Genomic DNA, 17467 nt, shown 5'->3' with positions numbered 1-17467 from the left:
TGCTTGATCTGTACCAGCTTCTACAACTCTAGTTAATCGTCGCACTTTTCTACTATTTAATGCAGCACTCAAAAAGAAGAACAATCCTAAATTAAAATCTACATATTGTTGCAGGCTAGTATCTGTTTGGTCTACATCAATGGTATTCAAGGTCCCATTATAACGAATTACAGTAATATTGTTGAATAGTTTAAGATCTTGATGATACAATGGAGGTGCCAGAAACACAGGAGGCAACAAAAATGACACATAACAGACACCTGTCCACCCAGCTGGCAATCGATAATACCCACGATTTCCACACACAAAGTAGGTGTTATGTGAAGCTAAAAAGGTACTATTATTCAATCCATCTATATTCACAACAGTAATACAGTCACTAATTCCAACAGGAATATGTCCAATGCTCCGTACACATAATTCTGCTTGTGCCTGAGTGGCAGAGATAACAAAATGTTCACTTTCAATAGAGTCTCTTGTGTTGGTGAAGATATATGGCGTTGAAATATTGTCTGGTCGATATTCCTCCCACTCCCATTTAGTTCCATTCGCTTGGGGATACCCATCTTTGTCTTGATGACATTCTTTATTGAACCGGAAAAGCAGTCTGCCCACGGTAGGCTTCCTAGTTTCAAAAATCAGGGTATAGCAGGCTCGACAGGAGCCATTATCTGAAAAAGGGAGAGGTATAAACGGTGTACCTCCCTTCTTTTGATGTGCAGGCATCATCCCACAAATCCAACAGTTTGTGGCATTTGTAGCTATGTGGGTATGGTGTAGCATCTGAATAAAAGTGTTATTAAAGTAGGATTGTCGGTGCTTCAATTCTTGATATGGGAGTGTGAAGAAATAATGCTCCTCAGGTGTCGGTGTAGTAACAACAAACAACTCACGAGCAGGAGTTGTCTCCTCAACAGACCATGTTATTGTTGCCACAATCACCAAGACAACAAAAAGCCCTACAGCACAAACAATCTTCTTTTTTCCATTTTTTTACAAAAGCACAAAACAATTCTTCCTGAAACTAAAGTAGTTGTCAGAGCTCTTACCCCTGGGCAGCCGTTGATTTCTTCACCACGGGCCAAGACGGGTGTCACTACTCTAATACAGGGCTGATCCCCCCTTGCCAAATCGGCTCTCCGTTTCACTAACCCAGGGAATGCTCAGACAACTTTCACAAGCACTGCAGACTCCTTTCTAGGTCTCAAATTATATCTCGTTGCTCCAGGGATTGTCTGGTCCGGGAAGAACTCCTCAGATCCGTCAGGTGTCACAGCACGACCTTTCTCCGCAGTCAGAACCTCTCGATGGTCGGTCAACACAGCATGCTCCACCAAGGTCGGAAGTACTCACCGACAATGGGTGCTGTGGATCCAATTTTTCCGGTTCGTGACTCGAACTGCTGACCTCGTGGCAAGTAGCACTTGCTCTGGTCCACGCCACCTTGGCTCCAAACTGCTCAACCTCTCGAAGACCTTGATCATCACATGGACGCCAGGTCGGAGTGCATGGCCTTCAATTGTAGATCTGTCAAGAAGTGCTTCCCGCACCTGTTGATGAATAGAAACCAAGTTATCAGTTAATTGTGCCAAATAGTCATTCATAAAGACACAAGGTACATCATACAGAGAACTTGGTTTAGAAATTCCCCAGATATTCATGGCCCTACCAAACAGGATCTCATAAGGGGTGAGACCTGTCCCAGAATGAGGCACTGATCTAATAGACAACAATGCCAGTGGCAACGCATCTGGCCAAGTCAGAGAAGTAGAAGCCTGTATCTTGGCTAATTTCAGCTTCAGAGTAGCATTGTATCTTTCCATCAATCCTGCTGATTGTGGGTGGAACACTGCATGAAACTTCTGTTTGATCCCTAATCCTTTCAGGACATACTTGATAACATTCCCTATAAAATGAGGTTTGTTATCACTCCACAAAAGTCTACAAACACCATAACGAGGAAATAATTCCTTCAAAAGCACCTTTGCCGTAGTAATTGCAGTATTGTCCATTGTAGGGTGCGCCTCAATCCATTTACTGAAAGCACATACCAGCACCAAGACATACTTCAGATTATTGCAGCGTTCAAGCTGAATATAATCCATCTGCAAAACTTCAAAAGGTGCAGTTGGTATGCAAACCCTCCTGCTGGAGTTTGTGACCCTTTTCCAGGATTGAATTGCAGGCAAATCATGCAGGACTGTACTACTCTCTTAGCTGTGCTAGCAATTTTTGGATGCTCCCAAACTTGCGTAAGCAATTTCATTATTGCGGAAGCTCCAACATGTGCTAGCCCATATGCCATCTAAACCATAGGTTGCACAAAACTTATAGGCAACTTCCATCTATCCATCTGTTTGTTTCGCCAACAACCTTCATCATCCAACTCTCCATCCTTCGACCATTGCTCCCGTTCTTTGTCAGAAGCGGTCCTCTGTATCTCTAATATTTCTTTCCTAGCATCGTGCCACCGCTCAGCTTGTGATTTCACTACATACATAGAAGTAGTGTTAGGCTGCATCGCAGTCTCACGTGCCACTCTATCTACAAAAGCATTTCCTTGTCCCACCTTATCAGTCACTTTCTTGTGCGCACTGCATTTCACTATAGCTATTTTCTTTGGATATGTTAATGCAGTCAAAAGATTATACACTAGTTCTCCGTGCATTATCTGCATCCCGTGTGACGTCATAAAACCTCTTTCCTTCCAGAGCAGACCAAAATCATGTGCCACTCCAAAAGCATAGCGGCTATCTGTATAAATGTTCACACGCAAACCTGTACTAAGCTCACATGCTCGTATCAAAGCTATTAGTTCTGCTGCTTGAGCTGACTTCTGTGGTATGCGAGCTGTCTCCACTATTGTGTGAAGCGTAGTAATTGCGTATGCGGCTGAAGTTGTACCATCTGGTAACTTCAGACAAGACCCATCAACCCACAATTCTCCATCTACATCTTGAGGGGGCATATCTTGCAAATCAATATGACCCTTTGTCTGTTCCTCAGTCAGGAAAATACAGTCATGTCTTTTTTGCGCCTCAGGCTGAGTCACCAGAAATGGCAACAACGTGGCTGGGTTTAGTGTTGCACATCTCCTCAATGTAATATGAGGGGCTAACAGGGTCAGCTCATATCCTGTCAGACGAGCACTAGTTCAATGCTGCGTCTTTGTTTGATTCAAAAGGACTTCAACAGCATGGGGTACCAGCACCAACAGCTTATGTGATAAGACTATCCCTTCACTCTGGCGTATGGACACAACTGTTGCTGCAACCGAGCGAAAACATCCAGGCAACGCTCGAGCAACAGGATCAAGTACTGCTGAAAAATATGCACAAGGGCGTTGCTTATCACCATGTGTCTGTACTAAAACTGACAATACACATCCATCTCTCTCGTGTACATACAATGTAAAAGGCTTTGTGTAATCTGGAGTACCTAACACTGGTGCTGAACAAAGGGCTTGTCGCAACTGTCGAAAAGCATTCCCACATTCATCTGTCTGTGAAAGGGGTATTGGAGTGTCTTTAGAAAAAAAAGTGCTAACAAAGGCTTATCACTGTATGAAAATCCCAATATCCATTGCCTACAAAAGGAAGTAAGACCTAAAAATGCTCGAACTTCTTTCTGTGTAGAAGGTACTGGTGTGTCTAAAATTGCCTGAATGCGATCTGATGTGAGTGCACACCCCTCCTTAGACAAAAGGTGACCTAAGTAGGTTACCTTTGCTCTACAATCCTGCAGTTTCTTTTTCGATACTTTGTGATGTTGTGAAGCAAGGAAAGAAAGCAAGGACAAAGTGCATTTTTCACATTGTTCAGAGGTATCAGCTGCCAACCTGATATCATCGACATATTGTATCAGCGCCACACCTTCGGGCAGAACAAAAGTATCAAGTTGTCTCTTTAATGCTTGGCAGTAAATACTAGGACTCTCAGTATAGCCTTGGGGAACTCTACAAAATCTTTACAATCAATTATTCAAAGTGAAACCGAACAGATATCGGCTATCAGGATGAATAGGGATCGAAAAGAAGGCGTTCTTCAAGTCTATAACAGAGAACGTGGTTGCAGTAGGTGGAACTTAAGTAAGAAGTGTTGTGATGTCAGAAACCACTGGGTATTGTGGCACCACTATCTTATTCACCTCCCGTAGGTCAATTATAAATCAATAAATCCTAGTATCAGTGTCTTTCTTCAAAATTGGGAGAATCGGGCTGTTACAAACATTAAATGGAACTTCTTCAACCACCCCCACTTCAATGAGATCTTGTACAATTCGTGTGAGTGCTTCCTCACCCTCCTGTGAAATTCTATATTGAGGCAAAGGTGGTAACACAGCTCCATCCTTTACAATAATATGCACCGGGGAATAACCATCTGTCACACATCAGTATCTGAAGTAGCCCACAAAGTTTTAGGTAGGGAGGCTAATGCAGTATCCTCTTTAGCAATGCAAACTCTGTCCATCACTGGTTATTTATCATTCAAAATCACACGTACTCCTTCAGGGGAACATCTTATTGTAGCTCTGAATATCTAGCATATCAAGACCCACAATATTATCTGGTGTGTTTGGGGAGAGCAAAAACGGGCATGGAGCAGCAAATTTATCAACATGAAATGCAAGTGGTTGTGATAATAGGCTAAGGGAAGGTGTTCCATCGAACCCTATCGATGTGATCGTTAATCCAGACAGGGGAGCCCTCTGAACCAATTGTTTAGACAGAGCGCTACGAGTAGCTCCTATATAAACCAGAAACTGATCAGTAGGACCCAAAACATGTGCTGCAACATAAGGACACCTCTGATCTACTGGAACTTCAACTGATTCCTTACCCCATCCTACGCAATCCTATGCATAAGCAGAATCATGTAAATCAGGCAGCACATAATCAGACATCTGGAATTGGTTGCGCCTGTCAAAAGTATTGAACCCATTTTGTACCCGCACATTAGAATCAAACCTAGCGCGATCGTTAATGTTGCCCCTAAGACCTGAATAGCCCAATGGCCAAATTTCCGACAATATGCGCATTGATCAACAGCCAAATTTGAACGAGTGTAAAAAGAGCCAAAAAATCCTTGTCCGCCTCTATCATTACCTCTAGGAGGTGGACCATAAACCTGAGATAACATAACCTTCGTTTTTAGTTCTTTAGACTTCTTATCCTCACTACCCTTCACTTCTAATTCCTGACGCTCATAATATTGAGTCAGGAGAGATGCCGGAGAAGAGGTAGTCCAAGAGCTTTCACTCGCTTTTAAACGGCTAGCCACTCCTGGTAATAGATTTGTAACATATTTATCTACAAACTAATGTCGACCCTTATCGTCCGTTAGCGACTGACCACTAAAATCATGAAAGGCTTCCTCAAAACGCGTAAAGAAATCTAAAACCTATTCATCTCTCTTCTGTTTACATGATGCTAATAATAGTTTTTAACTTAGTTAGTATTGCAACAGGAAGGTCTAAAATCAACTGACATGGCTTTTTTGCTGGTTCCCTATCCTCATCTTCCGTCTCTATCTCCTTCCATAATGCCCCATATGCTGCGCGATCATCAACTTTACGCACGGATCTCCATATAGCAGGTAGTAATATTAGCCCGAAAAATAAATCGATATCAGCTAATGTCATGGTACAAGAATTTATGGCTCCCTCTACTTCCTCATAGAAAGCGGCTGGATTTTTCCGCGGGTCAGGCAATGCAGTTTTAAGTGCCATTACATCTGCCCTATTCCAGGGAGTGTACATCCAATTATATACAAAATAACCTTTAGCATCTACAGAGGACTTATCATCACTTGTACCCGCTCCCTTAGGAACAACATATAAAGGCGCAGCCTCTCGCATAGGCTTTGGATGCACTATTGAGGTCTTATCTGTTCCAAAGATAGATGATTGTTTACCGCCAAGCAAATCCGTCCGTGCATCTGCATCTGTTTTGCGTTTCTCCTCTCGCATACGAAGCGCCTCAGTTCATAGTTTGAACAACCATCTTATCGTATCTGCCACCTGGGGGAGAGTAAAAAGCCCATTACGTATTTGCTTACAATCGGCTGCTACATCATCTGGTTCTAAAACACCAGAGACTTTCTGAAACATGCCAACAACTTCTTCATCAAAATGCTCGGTAACATATAATCGCTCTGTGTCCTGCCACCCCTATAAACTATCTAAGATGTTAGAAACAGTAACAGAATCACGAAGTGCTTGACAAACAGTCTTTCTAAGTTCTTCTGCACATTCGACCGACAGCATAGAGCGAGTATCTGGTTTGGTTCGATCTGCCCTGGAATCGTCATCTTCGTATGATGGAGCAGACAGAACGGCATACGGAGGCGGAGGACGATCTAGCAATGAGAAATCATCTTGTGATTTACTAAGGACAGGATAAAGAGGTTGCCGAACAGCATATGGGCCAGATATTTGTAATCTGCGCTCCTTCTCCTGTCTCTATTCCAATTCTTTCACTTCTTTCTTCCTTAATTCTTGCACTTTTTCATACACATTCTTCCGTTGCTCTTTTTCAAACAGCCCTTGCACTTCTTTCACCCACATTCGCACACATTCAAACATGTCTTGTCTGGATTTCCGCTCGAATGTAGTTAAAGATTTTAGTCACCTGGTAGGATATATGACCGTACCACCAATCGCATAATATCCTCTCTCTTTGTAAACATTTAATTTACTCATAGGTTCTATGTATTGTAACCTGCTTATGAAGTAATGGGATGCTCATTAAAATGTACCCTATATAGGACGTGATGAGTTCCCTCAGACTTTGCCATACATGTGTAAATTATATGGAAAATAATTGGCAGTAAATCAGACGTTAATACTTAATCTGGGAATTTGTACTTAATCTAAAGAAATAACGGGGACTTTAAACTATACTGATACATCCCCCACAAAATTTAATTACTACCATGGAGGGCTCATTATTTTTATATCTATGGTCACCAATTCCCATGTGCCGTGATAACGTTTGGTATGCATGAATTATGTTTACCCCTAAAACCTTACTAAACAGGTTTCTTGTTTTTCTAAAAATGTCTGTCACCCATAATGTATGTATACTCATGTGGTTATCTCAGGGAGATAGAGCATGTTTGAGATAACTCTGAAATACAAAATACTACCAAAATGGCGAACAATAACTTCCGCTGTGAATTTATGAAAACAAACAATAACTGCCGAAATTAGTCATATAGGTTCTCTACATCAACATAATAATCGCTATCTCGATTATTTGTAAAAATAACCATGAAAGATTTGGGGCTTTAGCAATACCCCGAATTAAAAGAACACGAATATTTATTTAAAAGAAGTCAATTCTTTATTATGGACTCATAGTGGTTGAGAAAACTATAATCATCGCGCTTACAATGTACTAGAGATCGTAGTAACTGCCAAAACTCGCCATGTGTGCTTATCAAAAATCACAATATTTACTTTGACCAGCCCGCGAAAATTATTAACAAGATATAGGGTCGGATTGGACCCACGAAATATTCAATACGGGTTTGTATACAATAGTCCGTTTATAATTGCGGACTCGGACTGCCTAAAAAAAACTACAATCATGGCGACAACAATGTACTCTAATTCTGCTCAATTAATCACAGGCGGCTCCTAATTATACGGAAATTGAAACCGCACTGAGTATATAAGCAATGACTCAGCGTAATGCTTTAAACCGATACCGACAACCACTGAACTTCGAGAGTCCAGGCGCACATGCCGCCGCCTCGAAAAGACCTGGAGAAACACCAAATCTACAGAAGCCCACAACAACTTCAGAGCCGCCACCAACGCCCACCATCAACTCATCAGAGAAACGAGGAAAAAATCGATTGAAGACAGAATCTCCACCCACGCACACAACAGCAAGGAACTCTTCAGCATCATCAAGGAGTTCGCCCAACCCACCAGCGAGTCTACCGACATCCCTCCCTCATGAGACCTCTGCAACAAACTCAGCATCTTTTTCCACCACAAAATCAAGAGCATCTACGACAACTTCGACGAAGACAACCAACACACTGAACCCTCACCAACCACCCCGACACGCGGAAACCAGCGATTGATGACTGGACAGCCCTCACCACCGAAGACACACTGAAGACAAAAAAGTCAATCCACTCAGGGGCCCCCACGGACCCCTGCCCCCACCACATCTTCAACAGAGCCGCCAACACCATCGCACCCATGCTCTGCCACACCATCAACCGCTGCCTTGCGACCGCCTCGTTCCCCGATGACTGGAAACACGCCGAGGTCAACCCCCTCCTAAAGAAACCCTCAGCGGACCCCACCGACCTCAAAAACTATAGACACATCTCCCTGCTCCCGTTCCCAGTGAAAGTCATCAAGAAAGCCATCAACAGCCAACTCGCCACTTTCATTGAAGAACACAACATCCTCAACTCCTCCCAATCCGGCTTCAGAAAAAACCACAGTACGGAAACCACCCTCCTCGCAGCAACAGACGACATCTGCACCTTACTGGACAAAGGAGAAACAATAGCCCTCATCCTCCTCGACCATTCAGCGGCGTTCGACACAGTCTCCCACCGCACCCTAATACGCAGACTCTACGATGCAGGAATCCAGGACAAGGCCCTCGACTGGATCTGCTCCTTCCTCTCTGGCAGGACGCAGCGGGTCAGACTCCCCCCTTTCCTCTCGGACCCCACACCGACCACCTGTGGAGTCTCCCAGGGTTCCTCCCTCAGCCCGACGCTCTTCAACGTCTACATGGCTCCACTTGCCCCCATCGTCAGAACCTACGGACTCAACATCGTGTCATACGCAGACGACACCCAGATCATCCTCTCCCTATCCCACGAGCCCAACACCGCCAGGCGCAACTTTCGAGAAGGCATGGAAGCCGTCGCCAAATGGATGAAAAACAGCTGCCTACAACTAAACACCAACAAAACAGAAGTACTCATCACGGGCCCAAACCCCGACACCTGGTGGCCCACCGCTCTCGGAAACCCGCCAACCCCCACAGACCACGCACGCAACCTGGGAATCCGAGCTCAAAATGGACCAGATCAACTCTGTCTCATCTTCCTGCTTCCACACCCTCCGCCTCCTTCGTAAGACCTACAAATGGATCCCCTCGATCACCGAAAGACAGTCACTCACGCCCTGGTTACCAGCAGACTCGACTACGGCAATGCACTCTACGCCGGAATAAACAAAAACCTCATCCGCAAGCTACAGAACATCCAGAACACCGCCGCAAGACTGGTCCTCAACTTGCGAAAACACTGCCACATCTCCCAGCACCTGCGCACACTCCACTGGCTCCCCGTCGAGGCAGGAATCACCTTTAAGATGCTCACCCACGCACACAAGGCCCTCCACGGCACCGGACCAGCATTCCTGAACAGCCAACTCAAATTCCACGCACCCCAAAGGACCCTATGATCAGCCCAGCTTTCCTACGCCGTGGTCCCTCGCACCAGAAAGACCAGATCAGGAGGCCGCTCCTTCTCTTTCCTTGCGGCCAAAGCATGGAACGCCCTTCCGCTCCACCTTAGACAGACAACATCACTCCCCATCTTCGCAAGAAACCTCAAAACCTTGCTCTTCGACAGACCCCCTCCTTGATGGAATAGAACCTGCACCCCCTACCCCCCCCTACCCCTAGCACCTTGAGACACTCACGGGTGAGTAGTCGTGCTTTAACAAACTCCTGATTGATTGATTGATTGACAACCAAGGAGACCGGACGGACAGAGCATTCGCTGAATTTAGAGGTATGTGAAACGCGAACCTTTAGATCTAGGGGGGCTGACCTATGGACCCATTTTCTTTAATGCTAGGCAACCTGCCACTCCAAGTATATAGCTACGAACACAGGCTCCTGACAAAACTCGAAATAAATGTTTTTCTGGCTCTAAATTGAGGGATGCTAGGTACCTTGCTTTCCCGAATGAACAGCCATGAACATAGGCTTCTGAAAAACTAGAAAACAATGTTTATTTCGATTTAAACTCAGGGATTGCGAACAGTCATTGGCTATTCACAAACTCTGTAAATATATGGCAAGCTTTTAATTAAAACAAGCAGGGTCTGTTTTGCCCAAATTCCAATATGCAACCAAAGACTTGCCATTACATCAGTTAAAAATAGGGAATGTAATGCCCCTTTTATCTCTGTTGAAAGTTATAAACAGTAGCGTGATATGTAATATCGATGCAATGTACAACGAATTGACATACACATATCTAATAAGATATTGAAATATATCTATTCAGACACTGCAGACCTGCTTCAATTGAATAAGTGGAAGGACCCATTCTTGAATCCGTGAAGTATCTAGGACCACGTGTGGCCAGACTAATACACGGAATTCCTTTTTAGGTGTTCAAAAGAAGGCGGTACAAAATATGTACATAAAAGGGCATATTGGAAGGCACAATCGATGAGTGGGCGAAGTTAACTGTTTTCAGAAACTAGTAAACACATTCCTATCTGGAACTAATTAGTAACAGCTGCAAACCCTACTGGGCATGCCTGAGCATGCTGAAAGTGGAGATGCTAAATATAGCCTGTAGCTGGGCAGATTTCAGGTGCAGTTAACAAGGAGGTAGGACAAAGCACATGATGAGCACATGGCAACATGTGGAAGAAGAAATTGGCTGCCACAAATACAAAATGGAGTTCTGCACGATGTTACAATACTTGCTGAATACAGCATGTCTACTGCTAATGCTTAATCTAGCCACTGCCAAATTACAACAGGGAGGTGCAAGTCAGAGGGGAGAAGGGGCAAGGGGAGGGGAGGGGAGAAGGGTGCAACGGAGAGAAGGGTGCATGGCAAAGGGGGATATGAGTTCCTAGTGGAGAAGGGTGCAAGGCGGAGGGGGAGAATGGTGTAAGGCAGAGGGAGAGAAGGGTGCAAGGCGAAGGGGGAGAATGGTGCAAGGCAGAAGGGGTAGAAGGGTGCAAGGCAGAGCGGAGAATGATACATGGCAGAGGGAAACATGGTGCAAGGTGGATAAGGGTTCAAGGTAGAAGAGGAGAAGGTTGCAAGGCAGAGGGGAGAAGGGTGCAACAGGGAGGGGAGAAGGATGCAAGGCAGAGGGAAGAAGGGCGCAGGGCAGAGGGGGGAAGGGTGCAAGGCAGAGGGGAGAGGGTGCAAGGCAGAGAGGAGAAGGGTGCAAGGCAGAGAGGAGAAGGGTGCAAGGCATAGGGGAGAATGGTGCAAGACATAAGGGGTAGAAGTGTGCAAGGCAGAGGGGAGAACGGTTCATGGCCGAGGGGAGAATGGTGCAAGGTGGATAAGGGTTCAAGGTAGAAGAGGAGAAGTGTCCAAGGCAGAGGGGAGAAGGGTTGAAGGCAGATGGGAGAAGGGTGCAAGGCAGAGGGGAGAATGGTGCAAGGCAGAGGGGACAATGGTGCAAGGTTGAAAGCGGTGCAAGGCAGAAGAGGAGTAGGGTAGAATGGGGAGGGGGAGAAGGGTGCAAGGGGGATGGTGATGAAGTTAAAAATTGCCCCCCAGAAACATTTCTGCAGACACCCATGCTCATCACCCACATTAAAAATAAATTTAAGAAAAACGATATTTAAAACAATCAGTTTAAGAATTAGTCAAGGTCAGCAGGTCAAGATTCTCTGCAGAACAGAGCTTGCTCTATCAGACGGCCGCCCTGAAAAACTGGGGCCCTGGGCCAGCGCCCACGTTGCCCATGCCTTAAAACCTCTCTGCTCCCAGCAGATCCTGTTTTGCCTCAGAGGAAATGAGCCCTGCGGAGACTGCTGTCTCTGAGGCCCCCACCCTTGTCACAGGCCTGGCTCTGGCAGTGACTGAAGAGAAACAATGTATGTTGATTCTTTGTTTCTCTTCAGTCAGGGGAAGGGGGCGAGGGGGTAAGAGCAGGCTGCAGCACCTGCTTTAAAGGGAGAGAGGCTTGCTTCAGCGCAAGCCTCTCTCACAGCTCTCACCAAAGAGCTGAGGGGCCCTCTTTATGTACTTTAGAGTGAGGCCCCCCGCACCACGGGGGCTGCAGGGGCGTTTGTTACTCCCCTGGATCTGGGACTTGACTTTTAGGGTGCGTTCCTTGGAGAATGTCAGACCAAGCTATTATGGGAGTTGGTGAAGAGCACAGTTGAGTAGGAGTCAAATGAAGTGTCGATTGCTGGTGAGGGGGAAGAGTGTTCCCACATCATGTGTGATATGGAAGAAAGAAGCCCTGATTGTAAATGTATCTGGCAATGACCACATTTCCAAAAACATGTATTTTATTAACATTGCATAGGCTTTTGAATCTCTGGGAAATACTTCCCCTACATGTAAACAATGTTTTTGTTTGTCCAGCAAACAACTAATTTGAGAAAGCAAAACAGATGTCTGAGTGTTTATGGCAGAAGCGAAGTGTAATGACATCTGTATTGGCTTATGGTTCATAAACCAGAGATTTGCTTCAGAGAAGTGTGTGATACAAAATGAGTAGCACAGCCTGAGGGGGCAACCATCTTGAAAACAGATATACATTTTTATACAATTAGCTTGAATATGATCATCTTCACATTACAAAACATGTGTCAGTCAACAAAAAAAGCATTATAATCAAGTTGTATCTCTTTGCTTTCAGAGACACATGGATGGAGAAGGAAAACATGTTACGAAGAAAATTCAAAAGAGTTCTCAAACATGATGTCACAAGCTGTAATCCTCTGTCTTCTGTAAACCTTCCCCAGGCTGACTGTCTGCTTTTGACACACTGTTTGGAGCACTTTGTCACAGACAAGAAGTCCTACTGCGAAGCCCTGAAAAATGTCTCCTCACTGTTAAAGACCGGAGGACATCTAATAATGAGTGCCGCCCTTGAAGCAACGTTTTACATGTGCGGCGACTTCAAGTTTCCTATTTTCTGTTTGGATCTGGATTTTCTGAAGGATGCTCTCAAGGGGGCTGGTTATGTCATTGAGGAAGATTACATTTTTAATCGGAAAACAGAATGTTTGTATGATATATTAGATCATAAATATGTTGTCATTTTAAAAGCACGTAAAGAGAGACAAATGTAGTCTTCAAATAAAAAAGAGAAAACTGTCAGGAGGCAAATTAGTGGAAAATTGAGATTGGAATAATATCAAATTCCTGCTTTTCCAGTTTTTCCATGATGTCTTAAGTCCTTTCTTTAAATTATAAGCACAAAATGTTCCATAAAGCTGAGCATACAATGTTGGGTTATAAAAGGGAGTAGTTAATGCAGACATTTGAGTAGCTGTAGTAGTTGTGAGTAGTTGATGCATAAATGTCAGTAGTTGTAGTAGTAGTGAGTAATTGATGCATAAATGTGAGTAGTTGTAGTAGTAGTGAGTACTTGATGCTTAAATGTGAGTAGTTGAAGTATTAGTGAGTACTTGATGCATAAGTGTGAATAATTGTTGTAGTAGTTGATGCATAAGTGTGAGTGGTTATAGTTGGAGTGAGTAGTTGATGCATAAATCCAGTCAACAAATAGTAATGTCATCTAATCTCCTTGTATTGACTTACCTGGCTTTGAATGTTTTTTTTATTATAAAGCCAACAATCTGTATCCTCATTCTCACAAATGTCGCCAAGAACCAGTGGCCTGGCTTTAATAGTGCCAATTTTTCAGATACATGAGTACGTAGTTCATATTAACTCCATTTATTTTCAAAGATGATTGTGGTACATGTGTCAGAACCACTTCCTCCTCCCTCATTTATCTAAGTCTGCTGTGCAATGCCTTTGACCATTGACTTTGTTTATCCATCTTACTCCAAAAATGTATGCCTAGTTTGAATTATGTTAAGAGTGCATCATCATTCATGATTTTTAACCAAATCCCCTTCTCCTGTTTTTATGGTATCACTCTGGGATATGGTCTCACATAATTGTCTGTTGCCAGACAATTCTGTGAGTATACACGGAGGTAGGCTTTGGCATGACATGTGGAAAGCAAAAATACATGTGTTGATTAAGCAGAAGATCTGTGCATCCACAAAACGTGCTCGCACTCCACATATCTATAATAATTTTTACCTGGTGTTGAACTTTCAAGGGTCCAAGCATGCTATTCAACTGTCTTGGATAACTAAATAATTGATGATGTTTTTCTCAGACAGTAATACAAATGGCACACGGATAGTCATTAAACTACATGGATTTTTTAGTCTGGCTTGACAGAGCAGCAGTCACCTGGTAGTTTAACCTACACCAATATTATTCTACAGTTTTGTGCTTCTACACAAATACTCATCCACTCTCTCTACCTGTAACACTTCACATGACAATACAACATTCTTTTAAATAAAGACCTATTGGCTTTTCCAATGCGTGTTTACTATTTGTTTGAAATTTCACAAACTATGATTCATGATCAGATAATAATTTCAACTGCATAATATTGATTTTGGGACCCACCAATGATTGCTAGCTATGTTATTTTCATTACCATGTCAAGGTCATGTTATTCTTTTATTTAGCTATATACTTTTTGTTAATTTGGGGCAGGGATTTACACTGAAGTGTAGTATTTTATGATTCTGCTTACGGAGAGGACAAAGTTGGCAGTTTGTTAGGTCTCTAAATGCACAATCCTTGAGCGTCCTTGCATTAGGGCCCATAGCAGATTAAACAATTGCAAAGCCAGTACTTTGCCTCATTTACTCCTTAAATTGCACTGATTCTGTCATTTTACACATGTTTACCATAAACCTGCATTCATTGCAGAAGACGGACATATTAGCAGCTGAGTGACGGCAAAAAAGAATTGACCCCCTCTTTGAAACATTCCTCTGAAGGCACTGAGCAAGTGAATGCGGCAACCAGGGCTGCTACTCATTTGATGGAAGGTTTGGTTGCGGATAAGATTTGTTCCTTGCCCAGGGAAAAGTAGGAAATAATGTGTCCAAATGGGGCATATCACACCTCATTTCAAAAGGAATTTGGCCTATTTAGACGCTTTCTAAGTAGTTCTGCAAATACACTAACAAAAAAATTACCATTTTATCAAGGGCTGCCAACTGTACTTGAACTGTGTCAGAAATGTTTATGGGCTACTTAAAGAAATGGAGACAGCAGCTTTACTCCTAATGCCTCTCCCCTGCAAACACCCCGCGGATCCACTGAACCAGCAAAGGAGGACGTTCTCCTCCAACATGGCAGCCAAGGCATGGAACAACCGCCACCTGCACTTTAGGACTGCACCTTTGCTCCCTCATAGCAGATAATTGCCCAGTGTCTTGAGACCCTTGTGGGTGATTTGTCATGCTCTACAAATGCTTGATTGATTGATTGAGCTCCTCATAGACCAGTTTGCAAACAATTTGAACAAGAACACTACAGGTTTTTACAGACATTTGTCATGAAGCACTCCTGAAAAAGAAAGTGTTTATTCACCAGAGGTATTTTTTGGCAGTGAGAGATTACCCCAAATTTAGCTTTTCTCCTTTCCATCTTTACTAATTTTTGGTTTCATGTTTTTCTTTTCTCCAATGGTCTTTCCTTCATTTCTCCTGGCTGTTAATTTTTTTGCTTCCACCCTTGCTTCCAATCTTCCATATTCCCATCTTTCTTTCTTCTCTTACTTTCATTCTTACTTTCCTCCTAAATATATATATATAATTCACTGAAAAAAACATAGGTTTTAGGGGTGTTCTAGTTAGCTGGACATTTTACTCGTACAAAACCATTGAAATTCCACCGATATAGTTAGTTGTACTATATCGGTGGAATTTCAGAAGAAATGAAGGAAAGACCATAGGAGAAAAGAAAAACATTTACTAACTATAACTCCGCGCCCGCAATCCACTGCTGATTATGTCACATATTACATCATTCATGACATGGTCAGTGACATCACTGATGACATCACTGATGACATCTCAAACGACATCACTGATGACATCACCGATGACATCATCCAGTGAATGTGGTTTGGTTTGATATTTAAGTAAGTATTATTTATATAGCATTGTGCATTGAAGACTGAGTGGATGTATAGGTGTCTGGATGGAGGATTTAGTAGCACTGTGATTCACTGTCTAAGTGACTAATTTAAAGTGTTTCTCTAAATATATGGGATAGTGATTAAACTGTGTGAATATCTATATCACTCTATCTCTTGTTGCTTAAACTACTACATACGTTGGTTACCAGCTATTTGAAAGTTTATATTACTTATTAATTAGTTAAGTGAGTATTTGTATGGAATTGTGAATGTGTCTGTAGGTGGGTGGGAGGTGTGTGTCTGTCAAAAGATGAAGATGTGTAAATAGTTGATTTAGTAGGTATATGAGGTTAAGACTGTATGTGGAAACAGTTGTTTAGATGAGTGAATGTCTTTATGGGCGTGGTAATGAGTAAATATATTTTCTAAATGATACATGTCCAACAAACTAGAAATATAAAAGGTAGTATATGTGACAGTTGTTATATATGCATAAGTATACGTAGGACTCAGTGATTGTATGAGTGACTGTATCGAAAACATTATACATGCAATAGTGATTTTATAACATATTGAGTTTGAGTTACTATCTGAGTTACTATATGAATAATTAAAGTGGTGTTTGTATAAGTGTGTAGCTGAGTATTTGTTAGTATGATCAAGTGATTAGGATGACTGCATAAGTCAATATGATGTGTGCTGGTTTGTAATGTCGATGTAGGTGTATAAGTATATTCGATAGTGTTCTATTGATCTTTGTTAGCATGTATGAGTGAATATGTAGGTAAGTGTTTAGATGTGTGTGTAGATGTAGTAATCACTGAGTGGGTTTTTAGAAACTTGTATTGGTGTGACAATGGTTTCAGATATGGTACTCCATATTTTATAATGAGTGCAGAAAGGTTATACTAGTGTATGATGAGATGTATCAGGCTGTCACATGAATGATGTCATCAGTGATGTCATTTGAGATGTCATAAGTGATGTCATCAGTGATGCCACTGACCATGTCATGAATGATGTAATATGTGACATCATCAGCAGTGTATTGCGGGCATGCGAGTTTTAGTTAGTACAACTAACTATGTCGGTGGATTTTCAATGGTTTTGTACGAGTGAAATGTCCAGCTACCTATAACACCCCTAAAACCTATGGTTTTTTCAGTGAATTTCAAAGATTTTTTAAATGCTAATTCCTAACTATAACATCCCAAAAACCTATGTTTTTTTCAGTGAATTTCAAGGTTTTTTAAATGCCAATTCCTACCTATAACATTTCTGAAACCTATGTTTTTTTCAGTGAATTTCAAAGGTTTTATAAATGACTAATTTTAAATGTCTTAATTGTTATATCTATTTTTTGATACTGATTTACTAAATTTGTTTACTCTATATTTAGATATTTTATTTTTTAAATTACAATATAAATACAATATAGATTACATTACAAACTATACCTTCTCCGAATGAATTACTTTAGTTTAAATACTTTGGAAAGAGACAATAGACTTTTAAGTATA

At 42.4% G+C, this 17467-nt stretch overlaps 1 protein-coding gene across 1 annotated transcript in view; it reads left to right on the top strand.

Annotated features, from left to right (window-relative positions):
- The window catches only part of LOC147718297 (nicotinamide N-methyltransferase-like), a 106667-nt gene extending 92388 nt beyond the window's left edge, over positions 1-14279 (top strand). Inside the window, exon 2 of the mRNA XM_086967184.1 lies at positions 12618-14279. Coding sequence (XP_086823310.1) covers positions 12618-13053 — 436 coding nt within the window. The 3' untranslated portion in view covers positions 13054-14279. The remainder of the gene's footprint in view (positions 1-12617) is intronic.
- The last annotated feature ends 3188 nt before the right edge of the window (positions 14280-17467 follow it).

This window comes from Lissotriton vulgaris, chromosome 4_1, assembly GCF_964263255.1.
Source record: "Lissotriton vulgaris chromosome 4_1, aLisVul1.2, whole genome shotgun sequence".
Classification (NCBI taxonomy): domain Eukaryota; kingdom Metazoa; phylum Chordata; class Amphibia; order Caudata; family Salamandridae; genus Lissotriton; species Lissotriton vulgaris.
The sequence above is the reverse complement of the archived record's forward strand: the minus strand, read 5'-3'. Positions and strand labels throughout refer to the sequence as shown.